Below are 17,316 nucleotides of genomic sequence, written 5' to 3'. Positions count from 1 at the left end.
AAAAAATTGAGAAATTTTGAAAAGAAAAATTTTACATTCAGAACAAAAAAAAATTAGTAAAAAAAATTTGCATCCGAAAACAAAAAAATACTTATAGAAAAAAATGCATAAAAATCAAAAGAAAAAAAGTTTTGGGTACAAATTTTTGGTCGGTAAAAAAAATTTGATATATCAAAAAAAACTACCTCCCGCCCCGCCACCTCCCCGCCGCCGGATCCTCCGAGCCGCGCCTCCCCGTCGCCGCCGGCCCGCCCCACCGTCTCCCCGCCGCCGGAGCCGCCGCGCCTCCCCGCCGCCGGATCCGCCGCGCCGCGCCTCCCCGCCGCCGGAGCCGCCGCGCCACGTCTCCCCGCCGCCACCGGCCCCGGCCCCGGCGCTCGCTTCGCTGGATCCAGAAGGAGAGAGAAAAAAAGGAGATAGAGGAGGAAGGGAGTGGGTGAGGAGGAGGAGGAATCACGGGAGTGGGGTATGCGGTGGGGAGAGGAGATATGTGAGCACAGTGGGGCCCACCATGTGTTTGGGTGGAAAAAAATTGATCGGGAGAAAGAAAAATTACGGTCAACCTGAAAATCAGCATCGTACAAATATTTAATTCTGAAAGTGTATGGATCCAGGAGAGTACAACTTTTTTGGTAGCCATTCTGGCTGCACGCATGCACGTACCGACGTACTACGTAGGTAGGTGTACCGTGTACCTTTTGGCACGATCTCTCGTGGACAAAGGGAAGGAGAGAAAATTGCGAGCCGGATAGATAGATTCGTGAGGAGTCACGGGTGACGGGCCCAGGCCACCCAGTCCCTTCGTACCTCATCAAGACACGACACGACGCTACGACGGAATAGTATACCTGGCCGCAGGCTTCGGACCGCAGGAACGGTCGGTCTGCCTGCCCCGCGCATCGGACGGGGAGGACGCACACGCGCGCCGCAACGCCGGTGTCGCCACGGCAACCGTACCCCACGGCACGGCACGCACGCACGCACAGGCCAGGGCCCGGAGGACACGCAAAAATATTAGTGTCGCCGCCCAGTCGCCCACACGGATGCTGCCGGCCGCGCGCGCCGTCGACGGCCGCCCGGCCCGTCGCCCACCCGCCCTCCAGGCATCCCAGGCGCGGCCACGTACGCCCGCTTTACTCGTCGTCTCAACCTTGCCGCGAGGCACCGCTCGGTTCGTGACCCCTCGTGCAGTCGTGCTCGTCTCGATCCCACAAAGTCCACGAGCCGCTTCTCCGTGGCGGCATCGGCCGGTGGCGCGTGCCGCGCGCGGGCGGTGTCCGTAGCCGGCGTCGTCGCGGGGCTCGCGGCCCCGCGGCATCCGGCTGCGCTCGCCCGGCGCCCGCCCGGGGCCAAGCGGGAAGGCGCCAAGGCCACCGCGCCCTCCGATCCTCCCGGGCTCGGCGGCGACCGGTCCCGTCTCCCGCGCACAGTTTGATGCCGACGGGCGCGCGCATCGTTGTTTGGGACGCGTCTGGGCCGGGCGGGCGGGGCACGGCTTGGCGCCTGACGTCTTCCCGGGTGTCCGGTTCCCGTCGAGGCATTTCTTGCTAGGGCTGACCTTGGTATCGGTATCGCCGGGGGCTAAACTAAGTTACCGTCTTGTAAGCCGTATTGACGCTGCCTGTTCTCTTGTTCCTGTCTGCTTCTACCTTGCGAGAAGTTGCTGTTGTTCAGTGTCTTGGGACTGTGAACTCACTCCTCGCGAGGATCAGCCGGCCGGCTGCTGCGTAGGACGTCATATGCAGCAAGAAGGCTGATTAAAAACAGGGTGGATCAGTGAATGAACATTTTTAAATCAGTCAGCAACGGGATGTAGCACGAGTTTGAAGTTGAAACAAAAGGATTGAAGTGAAGAAGACGGTCGGGGCAGGTACGAGATTGATCAGTGATTCTGACACGGTGAATCACAGGAGAACGTTTGGTTGGTAACCCGGTGGAACGTTTGGTTGGTGCCAGTACGAGATTGATCAGTGCCAGTACGGTTGCCAGATTTTACCATCACAGGAGAACGCTTGGTTGGTAACCCGGTGGAAGCAGACCAAATTTGAGACAGTACCAGTATACCATAATAGAGCTTGCCATGCGATTACGGCCCCATTTGGATGTAGGCATTGAAGCTTGAAATTCGGAATTGATATTGAGGGCATCCAATACCAGCTGTTTGGATGTTCCAGGAATCGGCATTGGAAACTCTCACCAATACCGAATAGAATTCGGCGTACCACCGCACCCACTCCCACAATACCGAGCTCTCCACCTCTGTATTGTCTGGAATCGTCCTCCCCGCATCTCCTCTCTTCCTCCCCATATCCCTGAGCTCCGCCTCCGCTCCCTCTTCCTCCCCGCATCCCTCTCTACCTCTCCTCACTCCCTTCTCCCTCTCCCCGCTCCCCTCTCCTCTCTCTCGCACGCATCTTGCAGGGCCGCCGCGGAGCCGCACCGCCTGCAGCATCCCATCGCCATCGAAGAGGTGGTGCCCGGTGCGCGGCGCGTGGAGCGAGTCCCTCTGCTGGGTCTAGCAGCCCCCTCCCCCCGCGCACGAGGGCGCCGCCGAGGCTGCTGGACGAGGCTGGGTCCGCCGTCCGCGCCGTCCCTCTGTCGGGTCTGGCAGCACCCCTCCCCCGCACGCGCGAGGCCGCCGCCGAGGACGGAGCTCGCCCGCCATGGACGCCGGCTGGAGTTCGGCGCGGAGGAGGACGGGGCTCGGCGGCGGCGGCGCGAGTCCAGGACGCAGGAGGACGGAGCTCGCCCGCCATGGACGCCGGCTGGAGTTCGGCGCGGAGGAGGACGGGGCTCGGCCCTTTCCATGGACGCCGCCGTCGAGCTCCCCCTAGTTCGAGCTTCGCCCGCCATGGACGCCGCCGTCGAACTTCCACCCAAGGTCGGAGCTCTGCCTTTGGTCAATCTCGTACCATATTTCAATTCCATTCTTTTGCATCCAAACAGGAATCAGATTTGAGCTACTTGCTATGATTCCAAAAGGCAATTCAATGATCATCCAAACAATGATATTGGCATTATAGCCATTTCAATACCACAGCTGCTTTGGTATTGAACCCAATTCAATTCCAACCCTCTCAATATCTACATCCAAACGGAGCCTAAAGGTATTTCTAGTGTACGAAACCGAAAGCAGCAACTTTTATAGACATGTACCTTTCCCTTTCAAAGGGGTTTTGCATATAGGCTTATAGCTACTGATAAGCACAGATACCATTGTTCAGGACATGCAGAAGTCAATGCAAAAGAATTTACTGGCAATTTTCCTCTTATTCTGACAGTAACAAGATTATTGTATACATCCCTGAAGACAGTTAGGGTACTAAAATGTTTATAGTCTTGAGATGTTCCAGAACAATGCACATCATTTCCATGTCTTCGCACAATCTGCATATACCATGACATATCCCTTGGCCCTTTTTTCTGGTGGAACTAGGCTGTTACTTGTTAAACTGAAGACTGAATACCAATGATACCTGCAAGTTATTGACAGATATACATGTAAGTGCCATCTATCCGAGGGGTCATATAAGCACGTAAAGCAGCTTCCTTCATACAAGAATCTGTGTATGTACACTTCTAGTTTTAGAACTTTCTGTTAGACTTGCTTCAAAAAAATCGTAAAAAATGCCAGTCTCTTTCCTACAGTTTGCAATTGCAACACTAAAAAAAGGCTTGGCGTTTACCACATCCAATTCTAGCTCCTGCATTTCCTGTTGACTTGCTCAGTTCATGGCCACCTTAAAAAATATCAATGGAACATAGTCAGGAGCAGTTATAAAAATACGAAGATGCCTCACACTAGAACAATTATTAAGGAATCACAATTTGCAGATTATTACAGAAAATGGGAAACAGGGATCAAAACACTGATGCTTGAAGTGCAGCAGGGCAATCGGCAGTTGAAAAGAGTATGAAGAAAACATGCAAAACCAGGTGAAAAAATAAGTGCACATGTAAGTGAAAATTAGGTCAAAACATGGAAAATTTATTTATTTTTCCACTTGTAGCATCCAAATGATATCTGTAGCGATTGAACCTGTAACCAGTACTCCTAAGAATTCAGCATCCAATGAGTTACTATATGACAACTTTGTAAACAATTATCACATATTGTGCCATTATGGATGTTTTTCTTTAGCTAATGTTATCCCTGTATAAATACTGCTAATAAGCAATAAATGGAGGACGGAATCTCATAAGCCTCATGTACAAAACAGAAAGAGATTAAAATTTTGACAAGTAGTTCTCGGTTTCCAAGTGCATCATGATGTAGCAAATGGTATGGTAATGCTGCAAAATGGCACTATACTAGAAGCAACAGCTGTAATGATTGAATGAGATACTGCACCCTAGAAGCAACAAATGATAATTGGAAATCGCAATTGAGCAGCTGGCAATGTCAGTTATTCTGGCTACATCCAACATTCATTAAAATATTTCCAGAAAGATGAGGCCCCATCTACATCAATGATGAACATACAAGATATAATAAAGGGCCTTCAACTTTCTAAGAACTACAATATAATTGCAGTGGTAACACAAGCATGCTTACCCCTCCCTAGGTCATCAGGATCAGCATGAACAACAACTGCCCTTCCCAGTATGGAATGAGGCCCGCTCAATGAAATCTTCAGAAAGCAGCAGAGAAAGATTATCAGTTGATCAAAAATTAAAATTAACGAGCTTATATTTTACATCCTTGGAGACAACCAAACCTGTAGGTCCCTTATGAACACTTCTGCAACTCCTGAAATAAGTATTCGAGGCATTATCAGGAGGCAGGAAATGTTTCATAAACATACATCTTCCTTAGAGAATAAATGATCTAAGATTAGGCTTAGTACAAATCATCTTTGTTGGCTGCTATGTTTCCCAGGTTACCCACATGTCGTTCATTATCAAATGGTGCTCCATGGGGCTTATTGTGAGGGTTAAAATGGGGCCCTATGAAGCAAATAAATCTTTCAGAACAGCAATAAGAATGGTGGATACCAGCAAAACTATAACATGTATTGTTGTGAGACACTAAGGAGAAGCCCAATAGTAAAAAATATGTTTGCAATAAGCAATTCAATTTCCCTTGATCGCGCGCGATCTTGCAAAAGGATAAAACCCTTGTACTAGTAAGTGGTAATGATGTAGTGTTTGACACCTAGCTACACTATGGTTCCAGTAGACTAATATGAAGAAGGCAGTAGCTAGCAGTCTGATAGTATAGTCATAACAATAGGATGATGAAACAATAACAATGAAACTTATTCCATAGCAAACATCAAATTTCGCAATTCTCTGATTCACTACTAGTATTGGGTGCCCAGTTGGCCTTTTCATCAATAGCTGCTGAAGTAGTTTCATTCAATAGCAAAGGTGAAGTTTGGAACAGACCAAAAGAAGGTTTAGTAAAACGTCTCCCAGACATAGGAATTCCTGCGGTAACATGTATATGTACATATGCATAATCAGCATTTATGCACGACACGCTTTGTGTGACATGAGAACCTACCATATTGCAATATCTTCATTGTACAGCTGAACTGGTTCACGAAATCCCCAATCACACAGATTTTACACATCTTGAGGGTTACTTGAGCCGCTTAAAACGTTTCGAGTTTCGACGCAGTTGTGATTCACTGGCACATCAAGCAGTATTCCCAATTCGACAGCAACCGTCACAAACCAAGCAACCATGAATCCATGATAGGCAACGAAGGCGACGCACCGGTGGAGTTGCAGCCGTTGGTGGTGTCGCCGAAGACGTGGATGTGGAATCCATGCATGCCCGGAGCCAGGCCCGTGACCCTGCCCCTCACCTCGGTGTACCCTAGCACAGACACGGGGAACAAACACCAGCAGCGAGAAGAGGTGAGCTAGGACTTCCGACGGCCGTACGACCCGCAGAGTTCGAGAGAGCGGTTACCGGTGGCGGGATCCTGGAAGAAGTGTAGAGCGCCAGCGACCGTGCTGTTGGCCCCGCCGCCGATGAGGGCAACCCCCTTGAGTCCGCCGGCTTTCCCTGCCATGTTTCTCCGTCCGCCGTGCCGGCACTGGTTCGGCTTCCTCGCTTGCGCCTCTGCCTCTCTTTTTTTCGCCGTTTTGTCTTCCAAAAAAAAAACACGATGCAATCCGGCCCACCGGATAAATGGATCTGGCCCATCTGGAGAGTAGACCACCGACCACCGACAATGTCCACGACCCAGTCGGCCCATGAAAAACATGGATCGTGGGGCCTACCGATCTCTCCTCGGTTCCTCTCTTGTGGCTGGGCCAGCGCCCTCCACTCCTCAACGCCGGTGCTCCGGCCGCAACCTCGCCTCGCCGTCCGCCGTCCTCCTCCATTGCCACTCAGCTCGCTCGCCTCTCGGAGACGAGAGGGAGGGAAACGGACGATGCCGTCGGAGAATGAGGTGGACTGCGCCGAATCGGCAGTTCGGCATGCTCCTCCGTCTCCGTTCACTAGCAGGTATGCACCTGGACGCTATCCTCTTTATTAGAACCCTACCCTCTTAATCGGGATGGAGCTCGAGTAGCTTATTTTCTTCTCCTATATATATATATATATATATATATATATATATATATATATATATATATATATATATATATATATATATATATATATATATATATATATATATATATATATTTGAATCGAGGCCGCCCCCATTTCCATTCCTTGAACGGAAATACAGAAGTTCAGGTTGCAGAACAAGTCATCTGGAAAGCAGGGGGGGAGGGGGGAGAAGCTAGGAAGACAGAGCCCTAGCGCGTGTAGTCAGTAGTCACACGATTTGATTCAAGTCTAGCAACTACACGAGGCCTCGGAACCGCACAAAGATAGCTAGTCATTACATAACCAAAGAGGAGAAAAGTCTAAAAGACAGAGCAGCCCAGCGAGCACCGAGCTTTGGAAGTCCAGACATAGCACAACCCTCAGCAAGGACTTCATCATTCTTCATCGTCTTCTTTTGCCGCTTCATCTGTGTCTTGATCATTCGGTGGTGGTGGTAGGAGCATCCTTGTCGTCGTGCTGCTCTGATTAGCCAACATCTGACACGCCATTGACAGCAGCAAGCCAACTCCTTCCTTGATCTGAGCCTGCATCGTGTCCTTGTGGAGCCCTGCCCAAAAGGATAAGAAAGCACAAGCCCGACAAACGATTTCAGCCGGGTGACGAATCAGTTTTGCATTAAAACAAGCATTGTTCCGTGCTTCTCCTATGTATATGACTCATTTATTCCTATAACAAAAATCACCTCCCTTGGTTTCTATCACATAAGTACTTCTTGTCTGACGAATCAATCGGCCCCATCCAATGTTTCATGTAGTTAATTCAGAAATCAGTAACTTGTACTATATCTATATAAGCATTTGTAAAAGTATTACGTCTTTGGTATTTTATTTAGTAATTCTGATCCATGAACAAAACATATCAGTACGTATGATCCAATATGGTAGCATGGAATTCTTTTTGCATTGGTGGAGTTTCTTTGTTGGCCGGTAAGTAATCTAACAGTTTCTCAAGAAGAACTGTGCATACCCTTTGATATAATGGGCATCACATATACTCATACCATGTAGTCTGTCTCCTTGATAATATGTTCGGTGATCAAGGAACAAAATATCTGCTATGGTGTCCTCACCCATTGATCAGGAAATGCAGCATCTGCTATGGCATCCTCACGCATGGATCAAGAAATGCGTTGCACACTGCACATACTACACCTGTCCTTTCTTATTTGTTGTTTAAGATATCAACGCCGTCTCTTATAAAGGTATTTGAATATCGGCGTTTCTAGTTATATTATAGCAAAATTTATTGAGTTAGATGGCATTGAAGTTTCTTATGACTAATCTACCAATAGAATTTTCATCTGACATTTTAAGACTTATTTTATTTTATATCAAACCATCATACCAGTTCAACCAACTTTACACTTCTATTCTGCCAATCATGAACAGGTGGAATGCAATAACGAACAGGGAAAGAAATGGTAGGACAACAATATGCCATCCAAGCATGCCTAGTTGACTGGTACCAAAGGAAAATAAACATGCTTCCAGATCACATGGCTCAATATTCAGCTTCCTCGTCATCATCTTCAACTTCAGCTCCGACTTCCTCATAATCCTTCTCCAGTGCCGCAAGATCCTCCCTTGCCTCTGAGAACTCTCCTTCTTCCATCCCTTCGCCGACATACCAATGAACAAATGCACGCTTTGCATACATGAGATCAAATTTGCGGTCAATACGGGAGAAGACCTCAGCCACGGCTGTGTTGTTGCTGATCATGCAGACCGCTCGTTGCACCTTGGCCAGGTCCCCCTCCTGGGACTACAGTTGGTGGTTGGTAGTTTATCCCGCATTTGAATCCAGTAGGACACCTGTGCATGTGGAAACACAGAAAGATGGTCATGTCTCGTGCAGCTCCGAAGATTACAATCTATATCTGTCTGATATAACTAGGTAAGAGTTGTGAGCATATACCAATCCACAAACTGCACTGCTCTCTTGGTCTTGATTGAATGGACAGCAGCATTCACATCCTTTGGCACAACATCGCCACGATACATCAAACAGCATGCCATGTACTTACCATGCCTGGGGTCACATTTTGCCATCACACTTGATGGCTCAAACACAGAATTTGTGATCTCGGGAACAGAGTGTTGTTCACGGTAGGCCTTCTCCACTGAGATAATCGGAGCATAAGAAGAGAGCATAAAGTGTATTCGAGGATAAGGAACAACCGAACAAGGTTGGTCTGGAACTCAGTTATGTCAACATTAATAGCTCCATCAAACCTCAGCGAGGTGGTCAAAGATGATATAACTTGAGATATGAGCCTGTTCAGATTGGTATATGTTGGGCGCTCAATGTCAAGGGACCTCTTGCATATGTCATAAATAGCTTCATTGTCAAGAAGCACCACGACATCAGTGTGTTCAATTAGGGAATGTGTGGAGAACACACTATTATAAGGCTCGACGACAGCAGTTGAAATCTGCAGCACGAAATGGTTTCAGTACAGCGTACCTGTACTTTACAATGACAGGTACCTCTGCAAGCTTATAGCTAGGTACATAAATAGTAATGTTTAGAATACTTTTTTACTTGCTCTAGTCTGAAGCATACAGATTTATGTCTTATCCCATAAACTCTATGAGGATAATAAAGAGAATGATTATGATTGTTCCCTGGGAGAGAGTATAAAATTCTAATGGATCTCATCTTTGCTCTATTTAGAGGTACACATACTCACGTGAATATCAAGGTTATAATTAATACAGTAACACTCATGGAGATCCGTAGAGAAAATTAATTTTGTTACTATTAGTGATAAGTGAATGTAGGCCAGGGAAGGATAACTTTCTGAAGGCAAGCTATGTCTTATTGCAAGAACACTTGAACAAATAAAGAGTTTGGCTCACTGATAGAGGTAGCTCAACTGTAATGGTAACAAAATTTATACTTTATTGGGGACTCTTCCGGAAACTTGACAAAAGCAACATACTGGCTACTGGGTGGAGAGAGAAGGAATAGGTGCAAAAAGACTAGACTAGCTTACAAAAAAAATGAAAGTATGAAACATTACATATCTTGATTGACTTCTCTTTTGAAGTTATTAAAGATATTTGATTAATCATTTTGTTTGAATTGAGATCTTTCAATCTTGGTCGTACAACAAAACTGATGACACGACAAAAATATTTTTGGTCATGGGTACTATGTTATATCTGTAGTCTTGCCAAATCAAGGTTCATAATGACCACTAAAGTCATCTTATTTTCAATGTTACACACTGAATACTACAATTGTTTCTTGGGTGGTAGTACTTGGCAATTTATTGGTGACTGCATAGATGCGAATATGATAACAAAATGGTTCATACAGGAATGGTATGAGATTATCATAATAATACCTGTGGTGAAGGATAGATGGTGAATCCAAGCTTCAACTTCCTACCATAATCGACTGATAGACGCTCTAAAAGTAACGAACCAAGTCCAGAGCCAGTTCCGCCACCAACAGCATTGAAAACTAGAAAGCCTTGAAGACCAGTGCAGTTGTCTGCCAATTTTCTTATCCGATCAAGGCAAAGATCTATTACTTCTCTTCCAACTGCAACAGAAAAATAACTTCAAAAGACCCTCAGTATGCAAACAGGATAGGTATTAATAAGAGCATCTGACAGTTTCCCAAGCATGCTTATCTTTTTGAAGGTGCCCTAAGTTAAAAAAAAAGGTGATGTTGCTTGTATAGTACGACAAGTAGTTGCAACTTAGAATGATTGAATATTTAATTCATAGATCCTGTCCCCTCTAATATTCAACTTTTTGTGGGTTAGTTCAACCTGTACCTTTCTAGAATTATTCAAATAAACAAGTATATAGTTTACACAGCTTTTTTTTTTAGGGTCAACCGGGGGGAGAGAATCCCCCACCTGATTCATTCATGGTAGCCCCTTTACGTCTCGTGAGGTTTACAAAGGTTTTGAGTACATATTTTACACAGTTTGTAAATGCACCCAGAGTATTCCACAATTCAAGATAGCATTTCCGAACTCTAAGAGTTATTATACCCTGATCAATATACCATTTTAGATTGCTGAAGAGATTTTCTTTTCCTCAGGAAATGGATCAAGGTGAGGCACGGCATATCACACCTGTGTAATGTCCACGGGCAAAGTTGTTCGTAGCGTCTTCCTTGTGGGAGATGAGCTGCTCCGGATGGAAGAGCTGGCGATATGTCCCAGTCTTCACCTCGTCGATAACCGTGGGCTCCAAGTCAACGAACAAGGCTCTCGGAACATGCTTCCCTGCACTTGTTTCACTGAAGAACGTGTTGAATGCATCCCTTGCAACCCCAACCGAGGTGTCACTGCAAGGCAACGGGCAAAAAACAGAGAAATTTAATACTGCAAAAATAGGTGAGCTATGCATGCAAATCGGAGGCCAGTCACATGCTTATCCTCCCCGATGCTTGTTTCACAAAGGAGTTTCATTTGTATGCAGATATTTTTTCCCGTCTTTTGATTGTGGTCCCTTTTCTACTTTTTAAGCAAGTGGTTTTGGATGCAGGGGTGTCATCAACTCATAAAGAAAAGTTTCAGAGCATCCGACAAGGTTTCTCAAGCTTTTGCTTTAGGCTTTCATCCAGTAAAGATCGTCCACAGGATTATCTCCGAAAATTCCCTTTTGTGGCTACTACTACAAGAATCCAGAAGCCGCGTTATCTCAGATAAATTATCTGTGCTGGAATCATTACAGAGTGACAAAAATTCGACAGAATTCTCAAAGAAGGGTGAGATGAACAAAGAGTCAGAAGTGCAAGAATTGGCTTAGCAGAGGGCCTCACCTGGGCATGAGGCCATCAGGCTGGATACCATGCTCGACAGCTCGAGGCAGTAGAGCTCCCAGCACGAATTCCCCACCTGGATGCCTGCCTGCCCGATATGGATGCTGATGATCTTCCTCATCTCTCCGTCTTTCCCTCTCTCTGTTCTTCAATTCTGCGGCCCTGGGAGAGCAGGAGCAGACACTTGCACGGGGAAGAAACCTGCGAACCAAAAAGGCTTGCACCACTGCACACGGGGAAAGGGCTTGCCCCTGAGCAGACGGGAGAAAAGGAGGACAAGGCAGCGCAGCTGCGTCAACCGGAACGTTCTTCAGAAAGCAGAAAGCTGCCGATGGAGTGTGCGACGGTTCGCACAGGTCGGACGGAAAGCGACCCCTATGGACAAAAAATTCTTGGTGGATTGTCTAGCAACAACGATTACTCCTAGATGGGGGTGCCTATGGGACTGTAGATGATGATGATGGTGATGATGATCTACTCCAATCTGTCTGTCTGCTATCTTTAGGCTAATGACTGGGGAGTGGTGGAGTTGAAGGCAAATTCATTTCAAGATGGAGGCTTGGTCTGAATTTTCTCTGGTTCCTGCAGGAATAGACACATGCCGCTGTCGAAACCTACGCTCTGAATAGTTAATATTCTTTTTCATTGGGGGACTCGTGTAAAACCTAATAAAATAATCCTTCGTCTTCTGACATCTAAGTTGCCGTAGGTCGTCTGTCAACGTGGGAATGGAACTGCAGATCAGATCTTCTCATGTACTATGTTCCTCTCAGGACACGGGCCACGCCATCTGGTAAGATAAAAAAATGACCGCGCTTCGTTTTCACCATCCATACCAAAGCATGTGCCACCATCACAAACAAGAGTAGTAGGAGTAGGACACCGCCGCCGTGGATAATCCATGACAAGACGCTACGAAAGATGCGCGCCAGCCACGACTGCGGCACCGATGTGCGGCACCCCGTACAAGAGCGGCTCATGTTGATGAGCTCAACAGGGGCAATCTTCATTGTTACTCATGCTGTTCGCACCGTACCACTGGTTGAGGCCCCGATTCAGCAGCCTAACGAGCCAATGTTCTGCTCCTAATCAGTGCTCCAAATCTTCCGATATCTGACAGGACAGCACGAGCATCATGCGGCTCTGCCTGTCGTTGCCCTGGCTGGACAGTAACAGCAAGTGTACAAAATCCAGTTAAAATATCTTGTGTCTTCTCTGCATCACAAATTCGTCTCCGGAGAGGCAGAGAGACGTCGGGAATACTTGCCAAAAAAAATCGTAGACTTGTGAGTCCTAATTTTCCCCTACTTCAATTCCAAGTCCATCAGTACATACAAATCATCAAGTCGAATATCAAGTACATGTGTGCAATGCAACTCATGTATTATTGGACAAATCTACCGAAATCTAACCATCTTTTTTCTCTAAAATAAAACCTAACCAGCGTCAAGAACAGCAGCTATCTGAATCTACCAATGATTTTTCTTTTCAGTTTCGTTCGTTTAACATGGGAGTTGGGAAGTTCTGCACGAGCACACCTGAAACGAGGACAGGCACGCTTCAAGCTACGAGGATGAAAGCAAATATTGGCATGGCAGATTGAGGATGCCTTGGTTTTATTCTGCTCTTGATTCGCGCAGTCATCCCTGCCTCGACCCGAAGATGATGATTCTTCTTTCACCAAGTCCCAAATCTCTGCCTGCTCCTGTTTGACCTCGTGCTGCCAATATTCAGTCCATTGCAGGCAGTGAGCTCGCTGTTTGCCACGAGCCCACGACAAGCATTGCTTCAGGCTGCTACGCTACTCCGAGAGGTGGCACATGCGCGGGTGCAGCGGGCACCATAGTGGTTGGATCGGCTCGGCGCGGATGCCGCGCGCCACCATTCGGTACCTCCACTCGTTGAGCCGGGCCGTGGCGTTGGCGTAGCGCTTCCTCCCGTTGGCGCCCTTGTTCCCGGACCAGAGCGTCTCGGCGGCGGCGGCGGCCCTGGGCCAGAGCCTGGCGTCCAGCACGACGGCGTCCGACTGCTCCGACCAGAGCGCCACCTCGCCGCCGAGCACCCGCGTGGCCTCGTCCTCCGTGAGCCCGTGCAGGATGTCGTAGTCGTAGATGCGCTGCCACGTCTTGAAGGGCGCGCACCACGACCCGCCCGTGCCGCCGGGGTCGTTGAACAGAGGCGTGCCCTCGCGCTCCTTGTCCTGCACGTCGTAGCGGCTGTCGTTGCCGACCCACCCGCCGTGGCCGCAGTCCAGGTAGTAGTAGGACGCGGAGGAGACAATGGCGCGGTAGCCGGCGGCCACGATGCGCTTGGTGTTCTCGGCGCCGTTGTTCCAGGTCTGCAGCACGGTGGTGTCGCGGGGGAGCACCGTCTGCCCCACCGACACCTTGGGCCCCAGGAGGACGTCCTCCCAGTACACCACCGTGCGGTTCAGCTCGTGCACCAGGAACGGCCGCGTCGCGTTCACGAACAGCTCCAGCAGCCGGTCGTGGGAGCCGCCGTCGGCCAGGAAGCGCCGCACCACGGGGTCGTCCTCCCAGCACGCCGTGTTCACCTCGTCCGCGCCCCCGTGGAGGTACGGGTCCGGGAACAGGACCGCCAGGTCGCGCAGCACGTCCTGCGCCACGCGGTACGTCTTGGGGTTCAGCGGGTTCAGCTGCCCCGTGCCGGGCTCCGCCGCCAGGGCCGGCTTCGCCGCCGGCGCCCAGAACTTGTTCGCGCAGGTCACGATCTCCGGGTACGCTCCCGCCCACGACCCCGCGTGCCCTGAGGTGGAGTGGAGAGTTCGCGTTCGAGATAAAATGGAGTGGCCAATGCAGGACACGATTGATTTGGACTTGTTACTCACCGGGCATGTCGATCTCGGGGATGACGCGGATGCCGAAGGCCTCGGCGAAGCGGACGACGCGGCGGACGTCCTGGTCCGTGTAGCGCATTTCGGGGGAGTAGGAACCGAAGTTGGCGAGATTGGGGACGGAGGGGAGGACGAGGGGGAACGACTGGGAGTCGGTGATGTGCCAGTGGAACACGTTGAGCTTGTTGAAGGCCATGGCGCGGATGGTGCGAAGGATGTCGCGGACGGGGTAGTAGTTCCGGGCGGTGTCGAGGAGGATGCCGCGGTGGGTGAAGAGGGGGTGGTCGGAGATCTCGATGTCGCAGGGGACGATCGGCTGGCCTCCCGCGGCGGTGCCGCCGCCCGCCCAGGACATCTGGGAGAAGGTCTCGAGCCCACGGATGGCGCCCCATGTCGTGGCGGAGGAGATGTCGGCGGAGCCGGAGTTGAGGGGCACGGAGAGCGCGTAGGACTCGTCGACGTCGGGGCCGAGCGGGACCTCGGGGTCGGAGACGGAGAGCGCGAGCAGGCGGATGGGGACGCGGGAGAGGGTGTAGTTGGCCGGGGGCACAATCGGCGCGTGCCGCTCGCTGCGGATGAGGCGGCCGTAGTAGGCGATGGCGTGGCGGAGCGACGGGTGCGACGGCGAGGCGCGGATGCTGAACGACGGGGCGAGCGGCGCGTACACCGCCGTCGGCCACGAGACGGTCACCGGCTTGGGCCACACCTGCACCTTCTGAGGCGGCCGCGGCGGCGGCGGCTGCGAAGGCGGCAGGTCGCGGGAGGCGGGTGCGGCTGCTGGATGGACGAGCAGCAGCAGGAGGAGGAGATACGGCGATGCCGCCATCGCCGAGGTTTAGGAGGTTCACCGTGGGGATCGAGTGCGTGAGTGACAGCAGCGCACAACTGCAGATCCAGTCAGTGGGTTTGACATTCTTGAGTGAGTTTGTTAACCCCGTTCGGTATGGGTGGTTGGCGTTAATCCGCAGCACATGGATCCGAAATTACCCCTTCTGTGGCAGTCTTTATACTTATCGAAAGACCAGAGAACATCCAGGTCACCCCCGTAGGTTGCCTGAACAGAAATATCTAGGTCGTCCTTCTAGAGGGTCCGACTGGAGTGCAATGAGCAGTTTTGTGCAAACGTGCAAGCGGTAGCTACGGCACGCTCGATGCACATCCGACAGCGAGTCGTCATTATTCACTTAACCCCTCCCACATGGTAACGTTGGATAGAAAAACAAATGCTAATAACCCCTGGAAAACGAGAAATCTTACCGATCGTGCATCCTCTCTCGGCAGAAAGATCGCGCTATCAGCGCCTGCTTCTGCGCCGTCGCGGTTTGGTGGCCATCGCCGTCGTTCGACGGGGTAATCTGCGGCGTCGGCGTCGTCCAACTCGTCGCCCTCTTCCTTGCCGACGCAAGTGATTTGTGTCTTTCCGACGAGAGACGAGCCTCACTAATTGCTGCGTCTTCGGCCATCACCATCTCATCTTGTCCTTGCGTCTAGCGTCTTGGGTGAAAGAAGATCCGTACGTCGCATGGTTTTTAATTAGGTGCATGAGTTGTCATCAATGCTAAATCTTGATCGTTACAGCAGGATAGGTAGTATTAAATTAATGGATGAAGTTGAAGAGTTTGGTGCAAAAGGTGAGATTAATGTAATCCAGGGCACCAGTTTCAGTCCAGGCACCAATGCGACCGGCATGGACGAGAGGTAGTAATACCTACTTATTTATTGCATTAAATTTTCTATGGTTAGACATGTAACACGAGATCTTAAAATTTTTAGAATCGAAGTACCTTGCGATAATTTAGATGATGTCAAAGACGGTTACAAGGATGATGGATTTAGAACGCCAACGAAGAAAGCGAGTGTCCCTAAGGTGAGTATATTTTTTATTTAAAAAGTATACATTTACAATATGTTTATATTATTTTTTTGTTTATATTATATAATTATTTATTCACAACTGATATTCATATTATGCGGTTTTAAAGGTAGGGATGCTATTCGATGATGTAGAATCAGTACAGGAGTTTTACATGAACTATGCACATGACATCGGATATTGGGACATGCAGACCAAAACAAAAGGCAAAAAGATTCGGGTTCACGCAAGTGCACGATATGCAAAGATGTCGGGCATGATAGACGTAATTGTCCAAAGAAAGAATCAGGGGCTGATACACATGAAAGCTGAAGCCTGAACTGCAATTTGTTCATTATCTCTTCCTGCTACATAGAAAAATTGCATCTCAGATTTGTTTTCAGTATGGAACACTATAATCCTTTGAGTTTTGATCGCCCTCTTCATTGTTATGAATGCTACATATGCTATCTCATATTGCCTCTTCACTGCTTACATATTCTTAGAAATAATCACCTTCTCTACAAATGCAGTTATGGCAAAATGAACTTGAAACTCATCACTATTGCCAAAATTGATCAGCTTCACACATTCTTGCTCAATTATGCATTACAATTTGATGTTAAAAATCAAATAACTCAATTTGTCGAAGCTTACAACCAAACTTGCACACACAACTAAACACCATACAGTTCACCATACAGCTTACAACCAAAACACTTTCAAACTGTTTCAGTACTACAAGTACAAGGACCATTCAGCCTACCAAACAGTTTCAGGTTGTTGGTTTCAGAAACTACCAATGTGTGCAACTGTGCACTGATCATGACTAGAATAAGATTGGCAGCAATTCATTTATCTGAAACCTCCTCCTCTTCTTGTCCACACTATATCTCACAGAACCATGCTAAAACATAGCAAAGATCAAGGATGGCTACTAGTAGAAGCAAGTCACTTCATCTGTCGCAAATGACACAGGAGTACGTGCATTGCAGCACGGAGTACATGGCATCAAATTTGAATTTGAGGAGCTTTGTAGCCATGCACTACTGTGTGGACGACATCAGCGGAATCAAGGATGCATCCAAGAGCAAGGTTCTGTCCACCATCGACATCCAGGTTCTCCACCATCACCATCCTCGAACTCGATGAGCACCTTAAGATGGAATGGATTGGAGCCTTGTCCCACCCTGAAGGCAATCCCAGGAAGTGACGGAGGTAGGCGACTCGGGGCCAACGGCGGGCGGCGTC

At 48.9% G+C, this 17,316-nt stretch overlaps 2 protein-coding genes, 1 long non-coding RNA gene and 1 pseudogene across 4 annotated transcripts; 1 reads left to right on the top strand and 3 right to left on the bottom strand.

Moving 5' to 3' along the window:
- Nucleotides 1–3,158: 3,158 nt before the first annotated feature.
- On the bottom strand, nt 3,159–6,103 carry LOC120691064 (superoxide dismutase [Cu-Zn] 2-like). 2 transcript variants are annotated; one of them, XM_039974027.1, is made up of 7 exons: nt 5,921–6,098; nt 5,723–5,824; nt 4,852–4,947; nt 4,719–4,750; nt 4,556–4,631; nt 3,687–3,740; nt 3,159–3,476 (listed from the first exon to the last, which is right to left on the bottom strand). In XM_039974027.1, exons 1-7 carry the CDS (start codon nt 6,021–6,023, stop codon nt 3,448–3,450), a joined length of 492 nt encoding a protein of 163 aa, XP_039829961.1. In that variant the 5' UTR covers nt 6,024–6,098; the 3' UTR covers nt 3,159–3,447. The 2 variants fall into 2 exon arrangements, with proteins under 2 accessions (XP_039829961.1, XP_039829962.1); XM_039974028.1 differs by lacking the exon at nt 4,852–4,947 and having other exon boundaries at nt 5,921–6,103.
- A 1,772-nt stretch (nt 6,104–7,875) lies between these two features.
- On the bottom strand, nt 7,876–11,500 carry LOC120691063 (annotated as a pseudogene).
- Nucleotides 8,912–12,051, top strand: LOC120691066. Its single transcript, XR_005682085.1, has 3 exons — nt 8,912–9,056; nt 10,634–10,931; nt 11,083–12,051. It is a non-coding gene; the product is annotated as an uncharacterized LOC120691066 (long non-coding RNA).
- Nucleotides 12,052–12,643: 592 nt separating this feature from the next.
- LOC120691062 (beta-hexosaminidase 2-like) lies at nt 12,644–15,198 on the bottom strand. The gene is made up of 2 exons (XM_039974026.1): nt 14,208–15,198; nt 12,644–14,125 (listed from the first exon to the last, which is right to left on the bottom strand). Exons 1-2 carry the CDS (start codon nt 15,037–15,039, stop codon nt 13,161–13,163), a joined length of 1,797 nt encoding a protein of 598 aa, XP_039829960.1. The 5' UTR covers nt 15,040–15,198; the 3' UTR covers nt 12,644–13,160.
- Nucleotides 15,199–17,316: the final 2,118 nt, after the last annotated feature.

This window comes from Panicum virgatum, chromosome 9N (genome assembly GCF_016808335.1).
Source record: "Panicum virgatum strain AP13 chromosome 9N, P.virgatum_v5, whole genome shotgun sequence".
Lineage (NCBI taxonomy): Eukaryota > Viridiplantae > Streptophyta > Magnoliopsida > Poales > Poaceae > Panicum > Panicum virgatum.
Note: the sequence above shows the minus strand (reverse complement) of the source record. Positions and strands in the feature narration are given on the sequence as shown.